The 16,631-nt window shown below is 31.7% G+C and overlaps 2 protein-coding genes and 1 pseudogene across 3 annotated transcripts; 1 reads left to right on the top strand and 2 right to left on the bottom strand.

Annotated features, from left to right (window-relative positions):
- The first annotated feature begins 1,508 nt into the window (after positions 1 to 1,508).
- LOC8289723 (protein DETOXIFICATION 12) lies at positions 1,509 to 4,130 on the top strand. The gene is made up of 7 exons (XM_002532186.4): positions 1,509 to 1,902; positions 2,249 to 2,793; positions 2,878 to 2,964; positions 3,060 to 3,116; positions 3,240 to 3,478; positions 3,645 to 3,850; positions 3,946 to 4,130. The coding sequence occupies exons 1-7, from the start codon at positions 1,627 to 1,629 to the stop codon at positions 4,006 to 4,008; spliced, it is 1,473 nt and encodes a 490-aa protein (XP_002532232.1). The 5' UTR covers positions 1,509 to 1,626; the 3' UTR covers positions 4,009 to 4,130.
- A 1,361-nt stretch (positions 4,131 to 5,491) lies between these two features.
- Positions 5,492 to 9,478, bottom strand: LOC8289722 (protein DETOXIFICATION 12). 2 transcript variants are annotated; one of them, XM_048373451.1, is made up of 7 exons: positions 9,059 to 9,478; positions 7,104 to 7,648; positions 6,905 to 6,991; positions 6,756 to 6,812; positions 6,404 to 6,642; positions 6,113 to 6,318; positions 5,492 to 5,716 (listed from the first exon to the last, which is right to left on the bottom strand). In XM_048373451.1, the coding sequence occupies exons 1-7, from the start codon at positions 9,323 to 9,325 to the stop codon at positions 5,654 to 5,656; spliced, it is 1,464 nt and encodes a 487-aa protein (XP_048229408.1). In that variant the 5' UTR covers positions 9,326 to 9,478; the 3' UTR covers positions 5,492 to 5,653. The 2 variants fall into 2 exon arrangements, with proteins under 2 accessions (XP_048229408.1, XP_048229409.1); XM_048373452.1 differs by lacking the exon at positions 9,059 to 9,478 and adding an exon at positions 7,842 to 8,083.
- Positions 9,479 to 12,829: 3,351 nt separating this feature from the next.
- LOC8289721 lies at positions 12,830 to 14,903 on the bottom strand (annotated as a pseudogene).
- Positions 14,904 to 16,631: the final 1,728 nt, after the last annotated feature.

Genomic DNA, 16,631 nt, shown 5'->3' with positions numbered 1-16,631 from the left:
TCCGGCCCATGAACAGGTCTATATATAGGTCAAGGGTGACGTGGGAGCTGGAGAAAAAATTTAGCTGTCATATCAACACAAAATGACCGAAAAATATAAAAGTACCTTAGCTTGATTAATTAATGGTAACTTAAGGTACCATTTTTTGTAATTATTAAGTTAGATACTAAATGAATATAAGTTAGATAATTATGATATCTAATAACTTTATATTATCCATGGTAATTTTTTTCACATTATTATTTTATAATAATATATTATTTATTAGAATCCACATACAATATTTTATCATATTCTCTTAATTTTATAATTTTTTTTATAAAAAATAAAGAAATCATTATAGGTCCAAATCAGACAAACATTTTTATGATCTATGGCATCATTTGCGGTCCATGTACCAACAAAACATTAATTAGCAACAATCAGATTAACAGATTCACGTGCCTGCACCATTTGAAGTAGATACCTTTGTCCGAGGGGAATACAAGTTTACTCGGTGCAGCGATTTACATAAATGAAAATATTTACAAAGATTGATTTTCTGATTTAATATTTTGGTACATTTTTTTTTATAATTTTTTAGTAATATTTTAGTATTTTAATAATTAAATTGATAATATTTATATTATTAATAATTTCAAAAATTAAATTTTGATGGCTCCAAAATTAATCTTATCAAATAAATTATGAAATATAAAGTTTCTTAATCTTATCAATTATTTAAATTTATTGGGGTTGATTAAATTAAAAAAAATTAAATTATAAGATTATTTTTTAAATTCTCTTTAATGTAATTGATTTTAGATAAAAATTTATGTGGATAAAAATAGAAGAATAGTGGAATGGCAACTAATTAATACTATATCAATGATTATAATTATAAAATTAATAATATTAATAAAATTTAAATATAAATTGAATTTTAGTTTTTAAAATATTAATTATTTGAAAATCAAAAGATTTATCTCAGAGTATTAAATTAAATGATCAAATTCTATATTTTTTTTAAAAAATATAATATTAAAACATTTTACTTATTATTATTATTTTTTTTTTTTTCGTATGATGGGATATAATATTTAATGGCATCTAGCTGGGTTGGGTTGTGAGGCATTAGGGATGAGAAAATTATGAAGGGTTTCTAGCTAATTAGATCCGAGTGTCAGTCAACATCAATGGAGTAATGAAGGGGGTTGTCACATTTGTCTTGTCATTACTCATATAATAAAGGTTATCTAATTCATGTGGACACTGCAAAATAGGTTTCTTTAATTCGATTAATTATTTAAATTAAAGTGTTACCAACGAGACTATATGTGATTGGTGATTTGATGTAACCCAAACCAGGAATTACAAATTTCAAGCCAATTAATTTCTCTATTTTTACTTACGCTGCACAGCACTATACATCAAAATGGTTGGCCACAATACTAATTGAGTACTTTGTTAGGATTGATTGGTTTTAATTAATTATTATTATTATTATTATTCAGAACCAATCTAAATCATTGTATTTGATTGCCTAATAATTTCATTGTCCTGATGTGTATATATATATATATATAGTTCATATGTCAGTAGTCCCCTAGGGAAGGAGAGCGACAGGCAGCTAGCTAAGAAGAATCCATGAAAGACACAGAGATGAAGATAAACATGGAGGAGAAGTTACTGTCAGAAAAGAGAGAAGGAGAAAGAGAAGGTTTAGCTCTAATATCATGGGATATATTCATTGAAGAAGGGAAACGACTAGGTTGTATAGCAGGGCCAATGGTGGCTGTAACTCTATCTTCGTACTTGATAAACGTTATATCAATGATGATGGTGGGTCATCTTGGAGAACTAGCTCTCTCCAGCTCTGCCATAGCCATCTCTCTTTCTGCTGTTACTGGCTTCAGTGTTCTTGTAAGTTAACTTGTATATTAATTTATTTTTCCTTCCTTTACATTTACAATTATTTTTCATTTTTGGCTCAGGTCCATGCATGGCATAAAACTCCCATTTACTTTCAGCTCTCTAAATCTCCTTAAAATTCGAAAATTCTGCAATTTAGCAATTAATTATTTGATTCTACTGTGTATATGTAAAACAGTGCAAGATAGGAGCAGCTAATGAGAAAGAATAATGAAGTAATTATAAAATGAGTGCAGAAAATACTCGAGTTGCATAACTGAATGAAATGAATCCATTTCCTTTCTGATTGCAAGCAGCAACTTATAAACCTTGTATTCTGTATAACAATGCCAACCAGAGTGGAATGTCAAGTGCACTGGAAACTCTATGCGGGCAAGCTTACGGAGCAGAGCAGTATCGAAAACTTGGAAACCAGACCTACAGTGGTATCTTCTCCCTGATCTTAGTAGCTATTACTTTGTCTATCGTGTGGATCAACATGGAAAAGCTGCTTATACTAATCGGCCAAGATCCTGTAATTGCTCATGAAGCTGGTAAATTTACAAGGTTGCTTGTTCCTGCACTTTTTGCTTACGCAATTTCCCAGCCACTTACTAGATACTACCAAACACAGAGCTTAACCAAACCTATGCTCATAAGCACTTCTGTCACCCTTTCTTTACACATACCGTTATGCTGGGTATTAGTATTCAAGTCAGGACTAAGAAATCTTGGCGGAGCATTGGCGATAAGTATTTCGAATTGGTTGAATGCTGTTTTTCTTTTGTTATACATGAAATACTCTTCCGTTTGTGCAAAAACTCGCGTTCCAATTTCTATGGAGCTGTTCCAAGGAGTTGGGGAGTTCTTCCGATTCGCTATCCCTTCTGTTGTAATGATTTGGTAACACTGTCTCCCTTCTTTTTAATGTGTGACCCACTAGCATAATTCAGTCTTAACTGAACCTCAATTTGATGTTTGTTTCAGCCTGCAATGGTGGTCGTATGAGTTCGTAATCTTGCTGTCAGGGCTGTTACCTAACCCACAACTCGAAACTTCTGTCCTATCTGTATGGTAAGATGTATGTAATACTATTCATGATATTGTACTAGAATTAAAATAGAAATTGAAAATTTCTAATTCATTGTCCGATCTTGCAATGCAAACAGTCTTACAACGATTGCAACTCTCTATGCAATTCCTTATGGACTAAGTGCTGCAGTAAGGTTATTTGCTCCACCGCCCATATTTTTCTTTTCTTTTGGAGGAATTAAGATCTGAATTGAACTCACGACCCAGCCTGTAATTCCCTGAATACGAAGCCAACTGATATTTATTCTTTTATGTAGCACTAGAGTATCAAATGAATTAGGAGCAGGGAATCCGCGAGTGGCGAAAAATGCAGTGTACTCAGTAATGTTCATTACAGTTGCAGAGCTGATTCTGGTGAGTGGAACCCTCTTCACCACCCGACATGTATTCGGCTACACTTTCAGCAACGAGAAAGAAGTGGTAGACTCTGTATCCACCATGGCTCCATTGGTTTGTTTGTCTGTAATAGTAGACGGCTTACAGGGAGTCCTTTCAGGTTATACACCCCATCTCCTTCTCTGTCAATATGCGAAAGCACCTTTGTTATCTTTTTACGGTTACTTGAGCTTCCATTAGGGTCCAAACTAGCAACTTTAGATTCCTGAAGATTATTACAGCACCACCGATTCGTTTAGTGTTCTTTGTTCTATGTATTATATCAGGTGTTGCAAGGGGCTGTGGGTGGCAGCATATAGGAGCTTATGTGAATCTAGGAGCACTGTATCTTTGTGGAGTTCCAGCCGCTGCCATTTTAGGATTTTGGTTACAGCTTAAGGGAAGGGGACTTTGGATCGGAATATGCATTGGTGCCATTTTGCAAACGGTGCTACTCTATGTAGTAACATGTCATACCAATTGGAAAGAACAGGTTTGGCATCTGTCCCTTAATCCCTCCAAACATCAAGTAGCCTGCAATTTTCTGGTTGATGACTGACTCTTTTCTTTTCTTTCCTGTTGTTGCAGGCTAATAAGGCAAGAAAGAGGATATTTGAAGGGAGATCTTCAGTGGAAAATCTATTAATGTGACTGAGGGATCAATTATTTAATGACATAATTCTTTATGTTGTAGTTGTAAGAGAAGAAACATTGTTTGGGACAACAAATAATATTATTATTTGGTTAAGGCAATAATTAAGTATTTTTTATTTTGTTTTTGCTTGTTCGTAGTTTTTGAATTACTTTCCTTTTATTTTTAATAAATTTTGGCACGAAAAATATGATGTTAATGCTAAGAGGTCTCAACCTATTTCAATAGTTTAAATGCATCATTTGGTTTATTTTTTATTTTTTAATTTTTTATTAATGTTATTAAGTCTTTTATATAAAATTAAATCTGATTTAATTGAACTTTTTCTTCATAAAACGTATTTTTTCTATAAGTTTTATTTTGCTAGGGAACAATGGAAGTTCATGTTGTATAAAAAATGTTGGAAAAACAATAGAAATGACGAACTTTTCCTGCTGTCTGGATAGCGGGAATTTGAGGTTGCATATGATGTGGCAGCTTAATACGCTACCACATGGCAATATTATTGACGCAAATAAAATGAAAAATAAATTTTTAATTAAATATATATACATTTTAAATAATAACAGATTCATTCTATTCTAATTTATTTTCATTAATTATTCAAAAGAGAAAAAAGAAATCCAACTTCTCCTATTTTAGACTCCACCGCATACTGCTGACAACAAAATCCAATTTTATGGGCATAACTTTTATATAAAATATAAGCATTATCTTTGCTATTTATATTTTATACCAATATTTAATATTCTATTATTTATGAATCTAGTATATGAATAAATATCTGTATTTTTCCTAAAATTTAAAAATAAAAAATTACATGTTCATATAATAATATATTAAAATTTAAACTGATAAAAAACTAAAATTTCAATAAAATAAAAATAAACACTAAATAATCAAATATTATCACTGAAACATCTGGGTCACGTATTTAAATATTAGTACAACAAATTTGTTATTTTTAATTGATAAATAATTTTAATTAGTATTTAATATCCAACTAGCATCTAAATTTTAAATAAATTGAATTCTTAAATTAAAAGAATATAATTTCTAAATATATATAATAATAAAAGAATAATTTAGCACCTGTAATTAAATGATTGATGAAAATAAAAATGGACAACTAACACTTTTTTTTTTTCTTTGGAAGAAGGATAGTAGCTCTTTGTTTTGAGTAAATTGTGACAAAAAAGGACTAAAGATAGAATAAGAAATGGAAACAAATTAGAATAGAGGAGTCTTTTATTATTTAGAGTGTACATCCCCAATTGTACATTATAGTTTATAAATTTATTTTATTTTATTTGTGTAAATTCTGCTGCCATGTGGCAGCATCTGCCACGTCATAGGCAGTAGGACACCAGGAAAAATTTGTCTTTTTAGTGTCATTTGTGTATGATTATGTGGAGAGGTAAGAAAACTGGTAGAAAAAATTGATCACTTGGTATTAGGATAAGGATAAATAGATAGACCATGTAACCAAAAACAAAGTCAATAAATGGATAGAAAATTGATCCTTCTTTTCTCTCATAATATCATTGATCAATATTAAATCCCTCGGTACAGAAAGCTTTTCTTGGTGTCAACCGTAAAATTCATTTATTTCTTAAAATTGGCTCACCAGTCGTATCTCAAATTTTACATTACTCCACTCTCGATTGAAGATCTTTCTCCTAATAACCATTCCCTCGCCATTTTTGCCTGCATTGATTGCAAAACGAATTAATTGCAGCATCCCAAAACCAGTTCCTGGCTAGATTATGTTAGAGACAGTAAAACTCATTACAGAACCCCACCAGTCACCACTAAGCTTCAGCTTGTAGGTTTAGTGGGCGGTGTTTAAGACAGATTAAGGTATCTCCGGGTAAAAGAATTACACTTCTGAATTTCGGGTGCTCTTATTACTTGCTAGATTTCAGCAAAAGGTAAAGGCATATTTGTATGCATATCAAGGTAAGGTAAGGAATGAACTCTGTCTCTGACATGGTAGAGATGATAAAACTCATCTCTGCGCGATTCTTTTTGTTTTTCTTGCTGAAATAGATTGACCCAAAAAATAAAATGCTAAAATGAGTAGTTCTTTAATGGAAAGCATACCTGTTTTTCCCAATTTATGCATCCTGTAACTATAGCGAGCAAAACTACTTGTATAACTTCACCAACTTGTATTCCAATCCAAAGGCCAATCCCTCTAAACTTTAACCAGAAACCCAAGAGGACAGCCACTGGAATCCCACAAATATAAAAGGCCACAAGGTTGACATAAGCCCCTACATGCTGCCATCCGCACCCCCTTGCAACTCCTGAAATAAGGAATGATAAATATAGACTGGAAGCAAGACTTATGAAGCTCGAGAAAATAGTTGTTGACAGAAAGGAGATTTAAACCTGAAAGCACCCCTTGTAGGCAGTCCATTATAACTGACAAAGAAATCAGAGGAGATATGGTCGTAACATAATCGACTACTTCCTTCGAGTTGCTGAAAGCATACCCAAAAACATGACGGCTGGCGAAAAGGGTTCCGCTTACTAAAGTTGATTCAACAATTCCAAGAAACAACACAGCATAAACAGCAATGCGTGCAGCTTGTGGGTTTCCTGCTCCTAATTCATTTGAGACTCTAGTGCTGTATAACAAAAATTAACAAATGCAAGAAAAAATCTGATATTATTATTGTAAAACGAAACTAAAAGGCATCTACATATGTTCAAGTATATGAAAAGTTTTATGGAGCTAGACCTTGCTGCAGCGCCAAGTCCATATGCAATACAATAGATTGTAGAAATAGTCGTGATACTGCAGACAAGTAGATAATCAGAGGAAAATCAATTCTTTCTCTTCGGTATGGAGATCATGAATCAGATTGAAACATTTTAAAGAAAGCATACCAGATAGATAGAACAGAAGTTTCAAGCCTTGGATTCGGTAAGAGCCCTGAGAGCAAGACGACCAGCTCAAATGACCACCATTCAAGGCTATAATCATCAAAGGTATCAATGCATCAAAGTTTATAATTTCTGCTAAAATGATAAACAACTTCTTCTACAAGAGGGAAAAAGAAAAGCATAGAGAAATCAGATGAATTACCATGACATTACTGCAGAAGGGATAGCTAAGCGGAAGAACTCTCCAATCCCATGGAATAACTCCATAGAAATAGGGGCACGAGTTTGGTCACAAGCAGAAGAGTACTTCATGTATAGTCCAAGAATAATTACAAATAACCAGTTTGATATATCCATTGCTAATGCTGCTCCAAGGTTTTCTAGTCCTGAATGGAGTGTTAAAACCCAACAGACAGGTATATGGAAACAAAGAGTTGCACAAGAACTTATCAGCATAGGAGTGATCAAACTTTGCATTTGAAAATATCGAACAAGTCCCTGAATAGCTGTGTAGGCAAAGAGTGAAGGAACAAGCCACGTCAAAAATTTACCAGCTTCATGTGAAATTGCAGGGTCTTGGCCAATCAAAACAAGAATCTTTCCCATGAATATCCATAATATAGAAAGAGGGATAGAAGCTAAGATTAAACAGAATATTGCTGTTTGGGTTTGAATTCCAACTTTTTGATATTGCTTAGCTCCATAAGCTTGTCCACTTAGAGTTTCCAAAGCACTTGCCAACCCCATCTGCTTAGCACATACGAATCACAGGATTCTGTTAGAAGATTAAAGAATGATCTAAATCAAAGTAGTTCTGATTACAAATAAGAAACAATTCTATAATTTTATTTTTTCTGTATTCCTGATTACAGATCATCAAGCGCTTTTTGTTTGTGGTGTTGACGATTTCTGTATGGATTCCAAAATCATTAATTGCTACCTTATTGACTCTTATAAGCAGAGGGTCACTAGATTTTTTCATATCACTCCATCAAAATCTTCAATATAGTTTATGTATAGGAACATGTAACAAAAGTATATCGTGGTTTCATCGGTTGAGTTCTTTTTGAGATAAAAAGAATATGTGGTTAAATAAATTAATAGAATCGCAGTGGAAGGATTTAAGAAATAGAAAAAAATAGAGAAGAAGATTGAGAAGAAGAAAAGAGAGAAAGAATGAGAAAAGTAGAAAGTTGGACCGTATTGATAATGTTCTTGCTGATAATCTAAAAGGCAATATTCCCCCACACCTAAATAGCTAACTATTGGCTAATAATAACAAATAAAATTCGCTTAGAATCTTCTAGCTAAAGAACAAACTAACAATAATAGAATGAGAAACTGATAAAATAGCATAAGAGACAGTAAAACCAATGCAATAACTAACTCTTAACAACTTCTAACTTTTCTTTTATTTTAACCTCATCCTTAGCTAAGTTGGGCTCCTACTCTCAGGTCCGGTTTCTGATAGCTGATCGGAATTAAGACGGCTAAATTTTTATTAATGATAAAATACTTTCTTTTATTACGATTTTTAACTACCGATCTCTTTTTATATCTCTTTTTATACGAAAAGAATCGTCAAATGTGAAACTACATGCTACTTTTTTTACATTTATCCCTTATATTGAAATGAGCAATAGTTGACTGAGGCACAATTTCCAAATACTTAAATATGTTTTTGAATCACTTAGTAGGCATTGGCAACAATGAGTCGAGAGAAACTCTAATTTAATTTCTGCAATATTTATTTACTTCCCCACAGTCCCCACATTTCTCCCACCTTGGTGAATTTTCAGTTGTCAAACTCAAAACTCAGAGTCAATTACCGATGGAATTGCGATAGAACTGTCAGCCACGCAATAATTCCGTCGCTAAAATCAACACGCTGCAAAGACACCTCTAAGAGTGAAAATACCGATCCATGCTGATGCTGCCCCTAATTTCTTTAATTGTTTTTTAAAAGTGAACTGGCTGTCATTATATTACAACATTCATTGATATTTAGGAGCGTTCATGATGTTTCATTAATTTTTAAGGATGCTCGAACTGTATTACCTCAACGCATCGGAAACCATCACCAAGAAAGTCAACCACAGAGTGAAATAAAATATAAGATGACATAAAGCAAGAAAGCTAAAGAAAAGAAGAACTTACAAGAACACTAAAACCAGTAACACCAGCAAGAGAAATGGCGATGGCGGTGCTAGAGAGAGCAAGCTGGCCAAGGTGACCAGCTATCATCAAGGAAATAACTTGCAAAAGGTACTGCGAAAGGATAACAGCTACCATAGGACCCGCTAGATAACCTTGTTTCTTCATTTCTTGAGTGAATATAGGCCATGTTAGAGCAGTTCCTGAACTACCACCGGCATCTTCTCTTTTCTCGTATCTATCATCTTTTAGCAACAAGCTCTCTTCCATTATCGTTTCAGCTGTGTTTGCCGTTGGTTGCAGCTGTTCTGTTCTTGCTATTCTTGCTTACCAGAGTAATTTAGAGGTTGGGGAATGAAAATGGAGACAGAATGAAGGGAGAAGCAGAGGGATGGAGAGACGTGTCTATAGTCGTCTGTTTATTTATTATATTAATATATAAATGTTTACCTACTACGTGTATGTTGCATTTCGGTATTTGATAATTCAAGCATATATTAGTACTAGAAATGCTTGACACGATGCATCCATATAATGTTAGGGTCATTTTTGTAATAATAATATGGATTATGTATTCTGATTAAAATTTTAGTTTGTTTTATTTTATTAATTTAATTTTAATTTTAGTTATTTTATAAATAAAAAATTGACTCATGATAAAAATAATTAATAAAAAATAATAAAAAATATGGCATATCAAAATTAATTATAATTAAAATTAAAATTATTTATTTCGATTTCTGTCTTTCTGTCCGTAATAGATACTACTTTTTTTTTTTTTTAACTTTGTTTTAGGGAGTTGAAAATAAATGTAGTTTCAGAGATGTTCGAATAGGTCAATCTTTTAAATTGTTGTTGAATCCACGGACGGGCAAAAGATAATTTGACAAACTGAAACATATTAATAATGAGAGAAAAAGAAAGCAATGACGAGCAAAATGAGAGCAGCCTAAATCGTGAAAATGGAATTGAAAAGCATATCAGTTGGATTTACACCCCTTAATATGAAGATTATATCAAAAGAGAATCAAGTATTAAACATTGAATAGGATAGTCAAACTAGTTAGATATATTATCATTTGGGTGATTGGCTGTCGAGAAATATATTTATTCATCTTTTCATACCAAGCAAGAAAATGGACGTGAAAAAACTATATAATAAGAAGAGTACAAAATTGCGAACAATAAAGTAGAGAAAACTATCACCATCACATGGGATTGCATTGACTGTATAACAACTTAATTATGAGCTATTTAAGAGGCATTTATGGATAAATTGTAATCAAGGATTAAAATGGACTAATTATTCTCACATGCAACCAATTTATTTAATGCTAATCGGATCTCCTATATGAAGCGCGCGAGCCAACGTTTAGATCTTGTCTATATGTTTATTCAAAAATTAAATAAACTAATAATGTTTATCGATTAATCTAGCTTAATTAATTTAATTAAATTATGAAGACCTAATCACACGAGACGTTTTGGATATTAATCTAATTTAAATTAGGCGCAGGCTGAAGTATAGATTTTGAAGTTATTACTTATGGGACAGCCTAAGAATAGATTTTAAAGTATTATTTATAGAAATTCTTATGGTTATTTTATTTTAAAATAGAATAGTATTTTTTTTTTATTTTAAAGAATCAACCGAAATCTCTTAAATTATTTATTTTATTAAAATATTAATTATTAACTTATAATTATATGTTACTAACAAAAATCGAGAAATACAAAACAACTAAAACAGAATCAAAAAAAGTTTATACACTATAAAATTTAGGAAAATATTATTGAATTATAAAAAAGTATTAAAATGATTATTTCTTGGCAAGATAGCAATTCACAATTATAAAATTATTTTTATTATTTTTTAAACTTGTCAATTTTTTTATAAGTTATTGATTTATACAAAAATAATTAAATTTAGAATTGAGCATGAGACTCGAAGATTTAAACCGTACTGAAAATATCCATTAACCATTTGACTTTATCTGAACCTAATAGTATCAAAATTATTCTTCGATATGATTCTAGATCTCATTCATTATTTATATCGAGAATTGTATCAAAAAACTAAAATATATCTTAGTACATATATATATATTATATTATATTATATTATATATATAAAATAAATATATCCAAGTCTAACCAATTAAATTCAAACTTATAATCTTAACGTAGAAAGATTTAATAAATTAAGCAATTTTAATCTAATAAACCCACAAGTTTATTAGTCCAAATAGAATAAATCTAAAATTACAAAGATTCAAGTTTTACAATATTAACCTCTGTTAGAGGTGAGCATGGAACATGTGATTTTTCATGAAGAGAGTGAAGGCTCTTATTGGCTTCGTGGCCATATATTGGCTAAGTATCTTAATCACATTGACCATATATTGCACTCTCTTTTCTTATTAAGATTTTATTCCATTGAATTTCACTTAGTAAGTTTCTTTTAATAAGGCAATTAGATTAATTAGACCAACTCTAGATACTAAATTTTTTTTTAATAAACTATGAAAAGAATAAAAAAAAAAATGTTCATATCGATTTTGGTTGTAAAGCCCAGGATTACCAGGCTTGCTAATAGTTCTTTTATTTTTTCTTTTTTTATGGGACATTCATGATAAATGTTTTCAGTTTAATTATCCCACAAAATTTGTATTGAAGTTCAAATTTTATATTTTATGAGTATTTTTATATTTATGTGATTCAAATATAATATAATTTTACCAGTCTTTTTCATTTATTTATGATGTAACTAAAGATAGATTTGGACCGATCTTGAATCGTTGACCATATATATTTTACCCAAATTAGAGCATATACTATGTAGGCTATTTTCCAAGAAAAGCAACATCTCAATAGTTGGCTCTCATTAGGCGGCCAACAGCTTTTAAAAAAATTACAAGTACACAAGTGCCCCATGAATAACACAGTAACACTTCAATAAAACATAGCATGTCAAGTTTTTTCTTTTTCATTTTATTTTATGCATAATTCTTATAGAAGATCAAATTAATTAAAAATAATCTTTATAATTTATTTTAAAAAAATTGAAAAATTGAAAATTAAATTATGTGCCTGGATATTATTTTATTTTTATAGTAATTAAGGAAATGAAATAAAAAGTTACTGAGATGTGCATGCGAAAATGATAATTGTCGCAATTATGGGGACAATTAGGAGTGAATCAAGTATGGCATGGCTTGGGTACATCCTATAGAACTAAAATTAAAAAGCATAAGGCATTTTTGGTCGCTCAGTAAATAAAACTCTCTCCTAAGCCGAGCATTGTTCAAAATGAGGAAAATAAATCATCTTTTTACAGTTGAGCTATTTTCGGTCGCTCAGTAAATAAAACTCTCTCCTTTTGGAATTGTAGCAAAAATATAATCTTTTATTAAATACAAATTGAAAACTCTTCAAATCTAGATTGCTATGTTTTAATTCCATTAGATTCGAATCATCAAATCAAACCATCCTAAAAAATCATAACGATTAAGGATGAAAATCTTTATATTCAGGTATAAATAATTTTAGAAATCTAATTTTAAAATTTAAAACTTAACACGGTTAAGGAAATTTTTCTTCCCCGAACCGTGCTCACTCGTAATTAAATTTTTATAGTATCGTACTTTTTTTTTTTTCGGAACTAAGAGACAACATTGCTTCTAGATTCCTCTCCTAATACATTATGGACATAACTAAAGTTATGCAACTTATAAGAGCGGATGAACAATTGTTGGCTGCTACTTATAAGACTGGATCGTCTGTTCTTTTGAAGACTGCCGGCTTAAGAGCTATTAAATATCACTATGATCAATTTAAAACAACAGACAGCTCTTAAATATCAATTACATTATTCCTTTGTTAATTGAAGATCTTCCTTCAAAAATCATTTCCCTCGCTTTTTCTTGCCTGCAAAGCACAGAGACACAAGGAAGAAAAAGCACTGATCATTATGCAGAACATCTATGACCAAAATTCTCGGACTATTCCGAAAGATATTCAAGGTTCGACTAACTCTACAGATGCCATTCTAACTCCTCCTTTGTCTTGCAGGACCCAACTTGGTAATGCAGTAGTATCCAACATTATCAGTTGACATTTAATATATTTCAGCACAAGGTAAGACAAATACAACCTTGTGTTTCAAGCCTGTAGGCCTGTGTTTGGGACATGTTAGAGATAATAAACCTGATATTACTAAAATAAAAAGTTAGCGTTTAGGATGAACAGTTTCTGAATAAGAAGATACCTGCTTTTCCCAATTTAGATAACCGGTAACAATATAAAGTAAAACTATTTGTGTAAAGGCACCGACTTGTACTCCAATCCAAAGGCCCATGCCTCTTAACCTTAACCAGAAAGCCAAAATGGCAGCAACTGGAATCCCACAAATATAGAAGGCGCCCAGGTTGACAGAAGCCCCTATATGCTGCCATCCACACCCCCTTGCAACTCCTGAAATAAATAAGGAGTGCTAATTAACATAGACTGATGCAAGACTTGTCAGGAGAAAGAATACTTATAATCATTGACAGAGAAATGGAGTTTAACCTGAAAGCACCGCCTCTAAGCTGCTCATTATAAGTGACAAACAAACCAGAGGGGACATGGTTGTAACATAATCCACCACTTCCTTTTCGTTGCTGAAGATGTAACCAAAAACTCGACTGCTGGCAAAGAGAGTACTGCTTACTATAGTTGTCTCCACCAATCCCAGAAACAGTACAGCATAAACTGCAATTCGTGCAGCTTGCGGGTTTCCTCCTCCTAATTCATTTGAGACTCTAGTGCTATGAACAGAAATAATCAAGTTTCCAAGGAGTTAAGTATGAATTGAACATGGAAATTGAAAGGAGTCTATGTTCATGCAAATGTAAAGTTTTATGGAACTAACTAGACCTTACTGCAGCACAAATCCATAGGGTATTGCGTAGAGTGTAGAAACAGTCTCAATACTGCAGAATAGAATATAAATATCAGAAGAAAATTCATTCTACTTGTTTTGCAAGGATAGCAGACATTTAAAGAAAACATATCAGATGGATAGAACAGAAGTCTCAAGCTCTGGATTGGGCAAGAGCCCTGAGAGCAAGACAAGCAGCTCAAATGATCACCACTCAGGCTACAACATCAAAATGATTAATTATAATTTTACAAGGAAACAAAGTACATAGAGATTAGATGAATTACCAGGTCATTACAGCAGAAGGGATAGCGAAGCGGAAGAATTCTCCAATCCCACTGAATAACTCCATGGAAATTGGTGCACAAGTTTCATCACAAGCAGAAGAGTACTTCATATATAATACAAGAATAATTACATTCAACCAGTACGAAATACACATTGCTAATGCTGCTCCAAGGCTTTCTAGTCCTGAGTTGAATACCAAAACCCAACAGAGAGGTATATGGAAACAAAGAGTTGTACAAGAACTTATCAGCATAGGAGCGATCAAACTTTGCATCTGAAATATCGAATAAGTGGCTGCAGAGATGCGCAGGCAAAGAGTGCAGGAGAAACCACATTGTAAATTGACCAGCTTCATGTGAAATTGTCGGGTCTTGGCCAGTAAAAACAAGTATCTTTCCCATGAATAATTCCATAATATAGAAACAGGGATAGAAGCCAAGTTTAAGCAAAGTATTGCAGTTTGGGTTAAAACTCCCAGTTTTTGATATTGCTTGGCTCCATAAGCTTGCCCACATAGAGTTTCCAATGCACTGGACATTCCCCAACTGTGTAGCACATACAAATCACAAGATTCTGTTATTCAAAAGATTTATTAACATAAATCTAATTTAATATCTGTCTTTTTCTCCTTCTGTTTGTAAACCATCAGTCGCTTTTTTGTTTGTGGTGTTGCTGCTTGCATTCAAAGAAACAATTGACTCTTATAAGCAAGAGGGTCATTAATTTTTTTGGAGTTTCTCTATGATAATGTTAAGTAGAATTCAAATTATTAAAATCATATAGTTCTAATGGTGCCACTTCTATGTGAAATCAAATTGAATATGAAAACTTCAGCTTATATATAAAATGATAATGTTCTTTTCTAATTTACTTCAAATTTTAAATTTAAATATTAGTTATTTATAGAATTTTTTTATACATTAATTTTTTTTTTATAATATATGTGGCATCATAACATCTGACTTCCCATTTCTTCTGGAATTTGTTGGATTTTGTAATATGATATATATTTTTTTATTATTACATATTTGGCCTTTCTGCCATTTTTTTTTCCATGTCTCCTAGGAGTCTGAACTTACAGGAGACAAATACAAAAAGTTACATCATTCTGAGAGTGGCAACCAATGTGTGTCAATATGTAATAATGACATATATATCTCCTAAGATTTAATATATTGTATTGGAAAAAATATATATTAATTTTTTTTTTATTTTACTATATTATAGTACAATTCTCTTCTATTAACCCACCCAAATCAACCAATCGCCATCGAAGGTCTTTAAAAACCATCAATACAGTTCGGTTTGATCCATAAGGCAAATTTCCTGGTCCGCAGCAGATACTTCAGAAGCTAGGCAATAGATTGATTCTTCAACGTTGGTTTTTCTTTGTTCTTCTTTGTGTGTACAAAGGTAGAAAAAGAGAAAAATAAAATAAAATGTTTTTTGTGCAATTTTGTTAATTATCAGCTCAGTGGCTTATTTCTCTTTTAATTTACCAAATGGATAAAATGAATTGTGAGAGTCAAATGGCTATCGGCTAACTCTCAAGCTAAACTAAACGCTCCCAATTAGTTTCTTTTTGTAGCTTGTTTTGATAATATAAATTTGAATAATAGAAATATAAATGATAGCAAATAGACGTTTCTGCTATTCATTATAACATTATTTCATGAGTTATTACACCCGTTATATAATTATGCAGAGGAATGTATATGGATGATGTATGCTGATACATAATATATGCAAGTCGTAATTGCAATGGTGTAACAAGAAAATTAAAGAAGAAGAAAAGGGAACCTTACAAGAAGACTAAAACCAGTGACACCAGAAAGAGAGATGGCAATGGCAGAGGTAGAGAGAGCAAGTTTACAGAGGTGACCAACCATCATCAATGAAATAACTCGCAAACATCCTCGTAGAAAGGGTAAATTTTTTAATATGGGAAATAACCTCGTAAGCGGGGTATATTTATAAATATTAAAAAATAACCTTGTAATACGGGAATATTTATTAATCGGAGAGAATAACCACGTAATTTTGGTATATTTGTGAGTATAAAAAAACAACCCCTTAAATGAGTTAATTTTTGAATATGAGAAAACAACCCCATAAGAGGGGTATATTTGTAAATTTTAGAAAACAACCTCGTAGTATGGAGATATTTATCAAACGGAGAAAATAACCCGAAGTTCTGGAGATATTAGTAAGTACTAAAAAATAACCGCTTCAATTGGTTAATTTTAGAATATGAGAAAATAACCCCGTAAAAGAGGTATATTTGTCGATATAAGAAAATAAACCCGTAAAATATGTATATCTATGAATTCTAGAAAACAACCCCATAATAGTGCTAATAATTTAATA

This window comes from Ricinus communis, chromosome 4 (assembly GCF_019578655.1).
Source record: "Ricinus communis isolate WT05 ecotype wild-type chromosome 4, ASM1957865v1, whole genome shotgun sequence".
Classification (NCBI taxonomy): domain Eukaryota; kingdom Viridiplantae; phylum Streptophyta; class Magnoliopsida; order Malpighiales; family Euphorbiaceae; genus Ricinus; species Ricinus communis.
The sequence above is the reverse complement of the archived record's forward strand: the minus strand, read 5'-3'. Positions and strand labels throughout refer to the sequence as shown.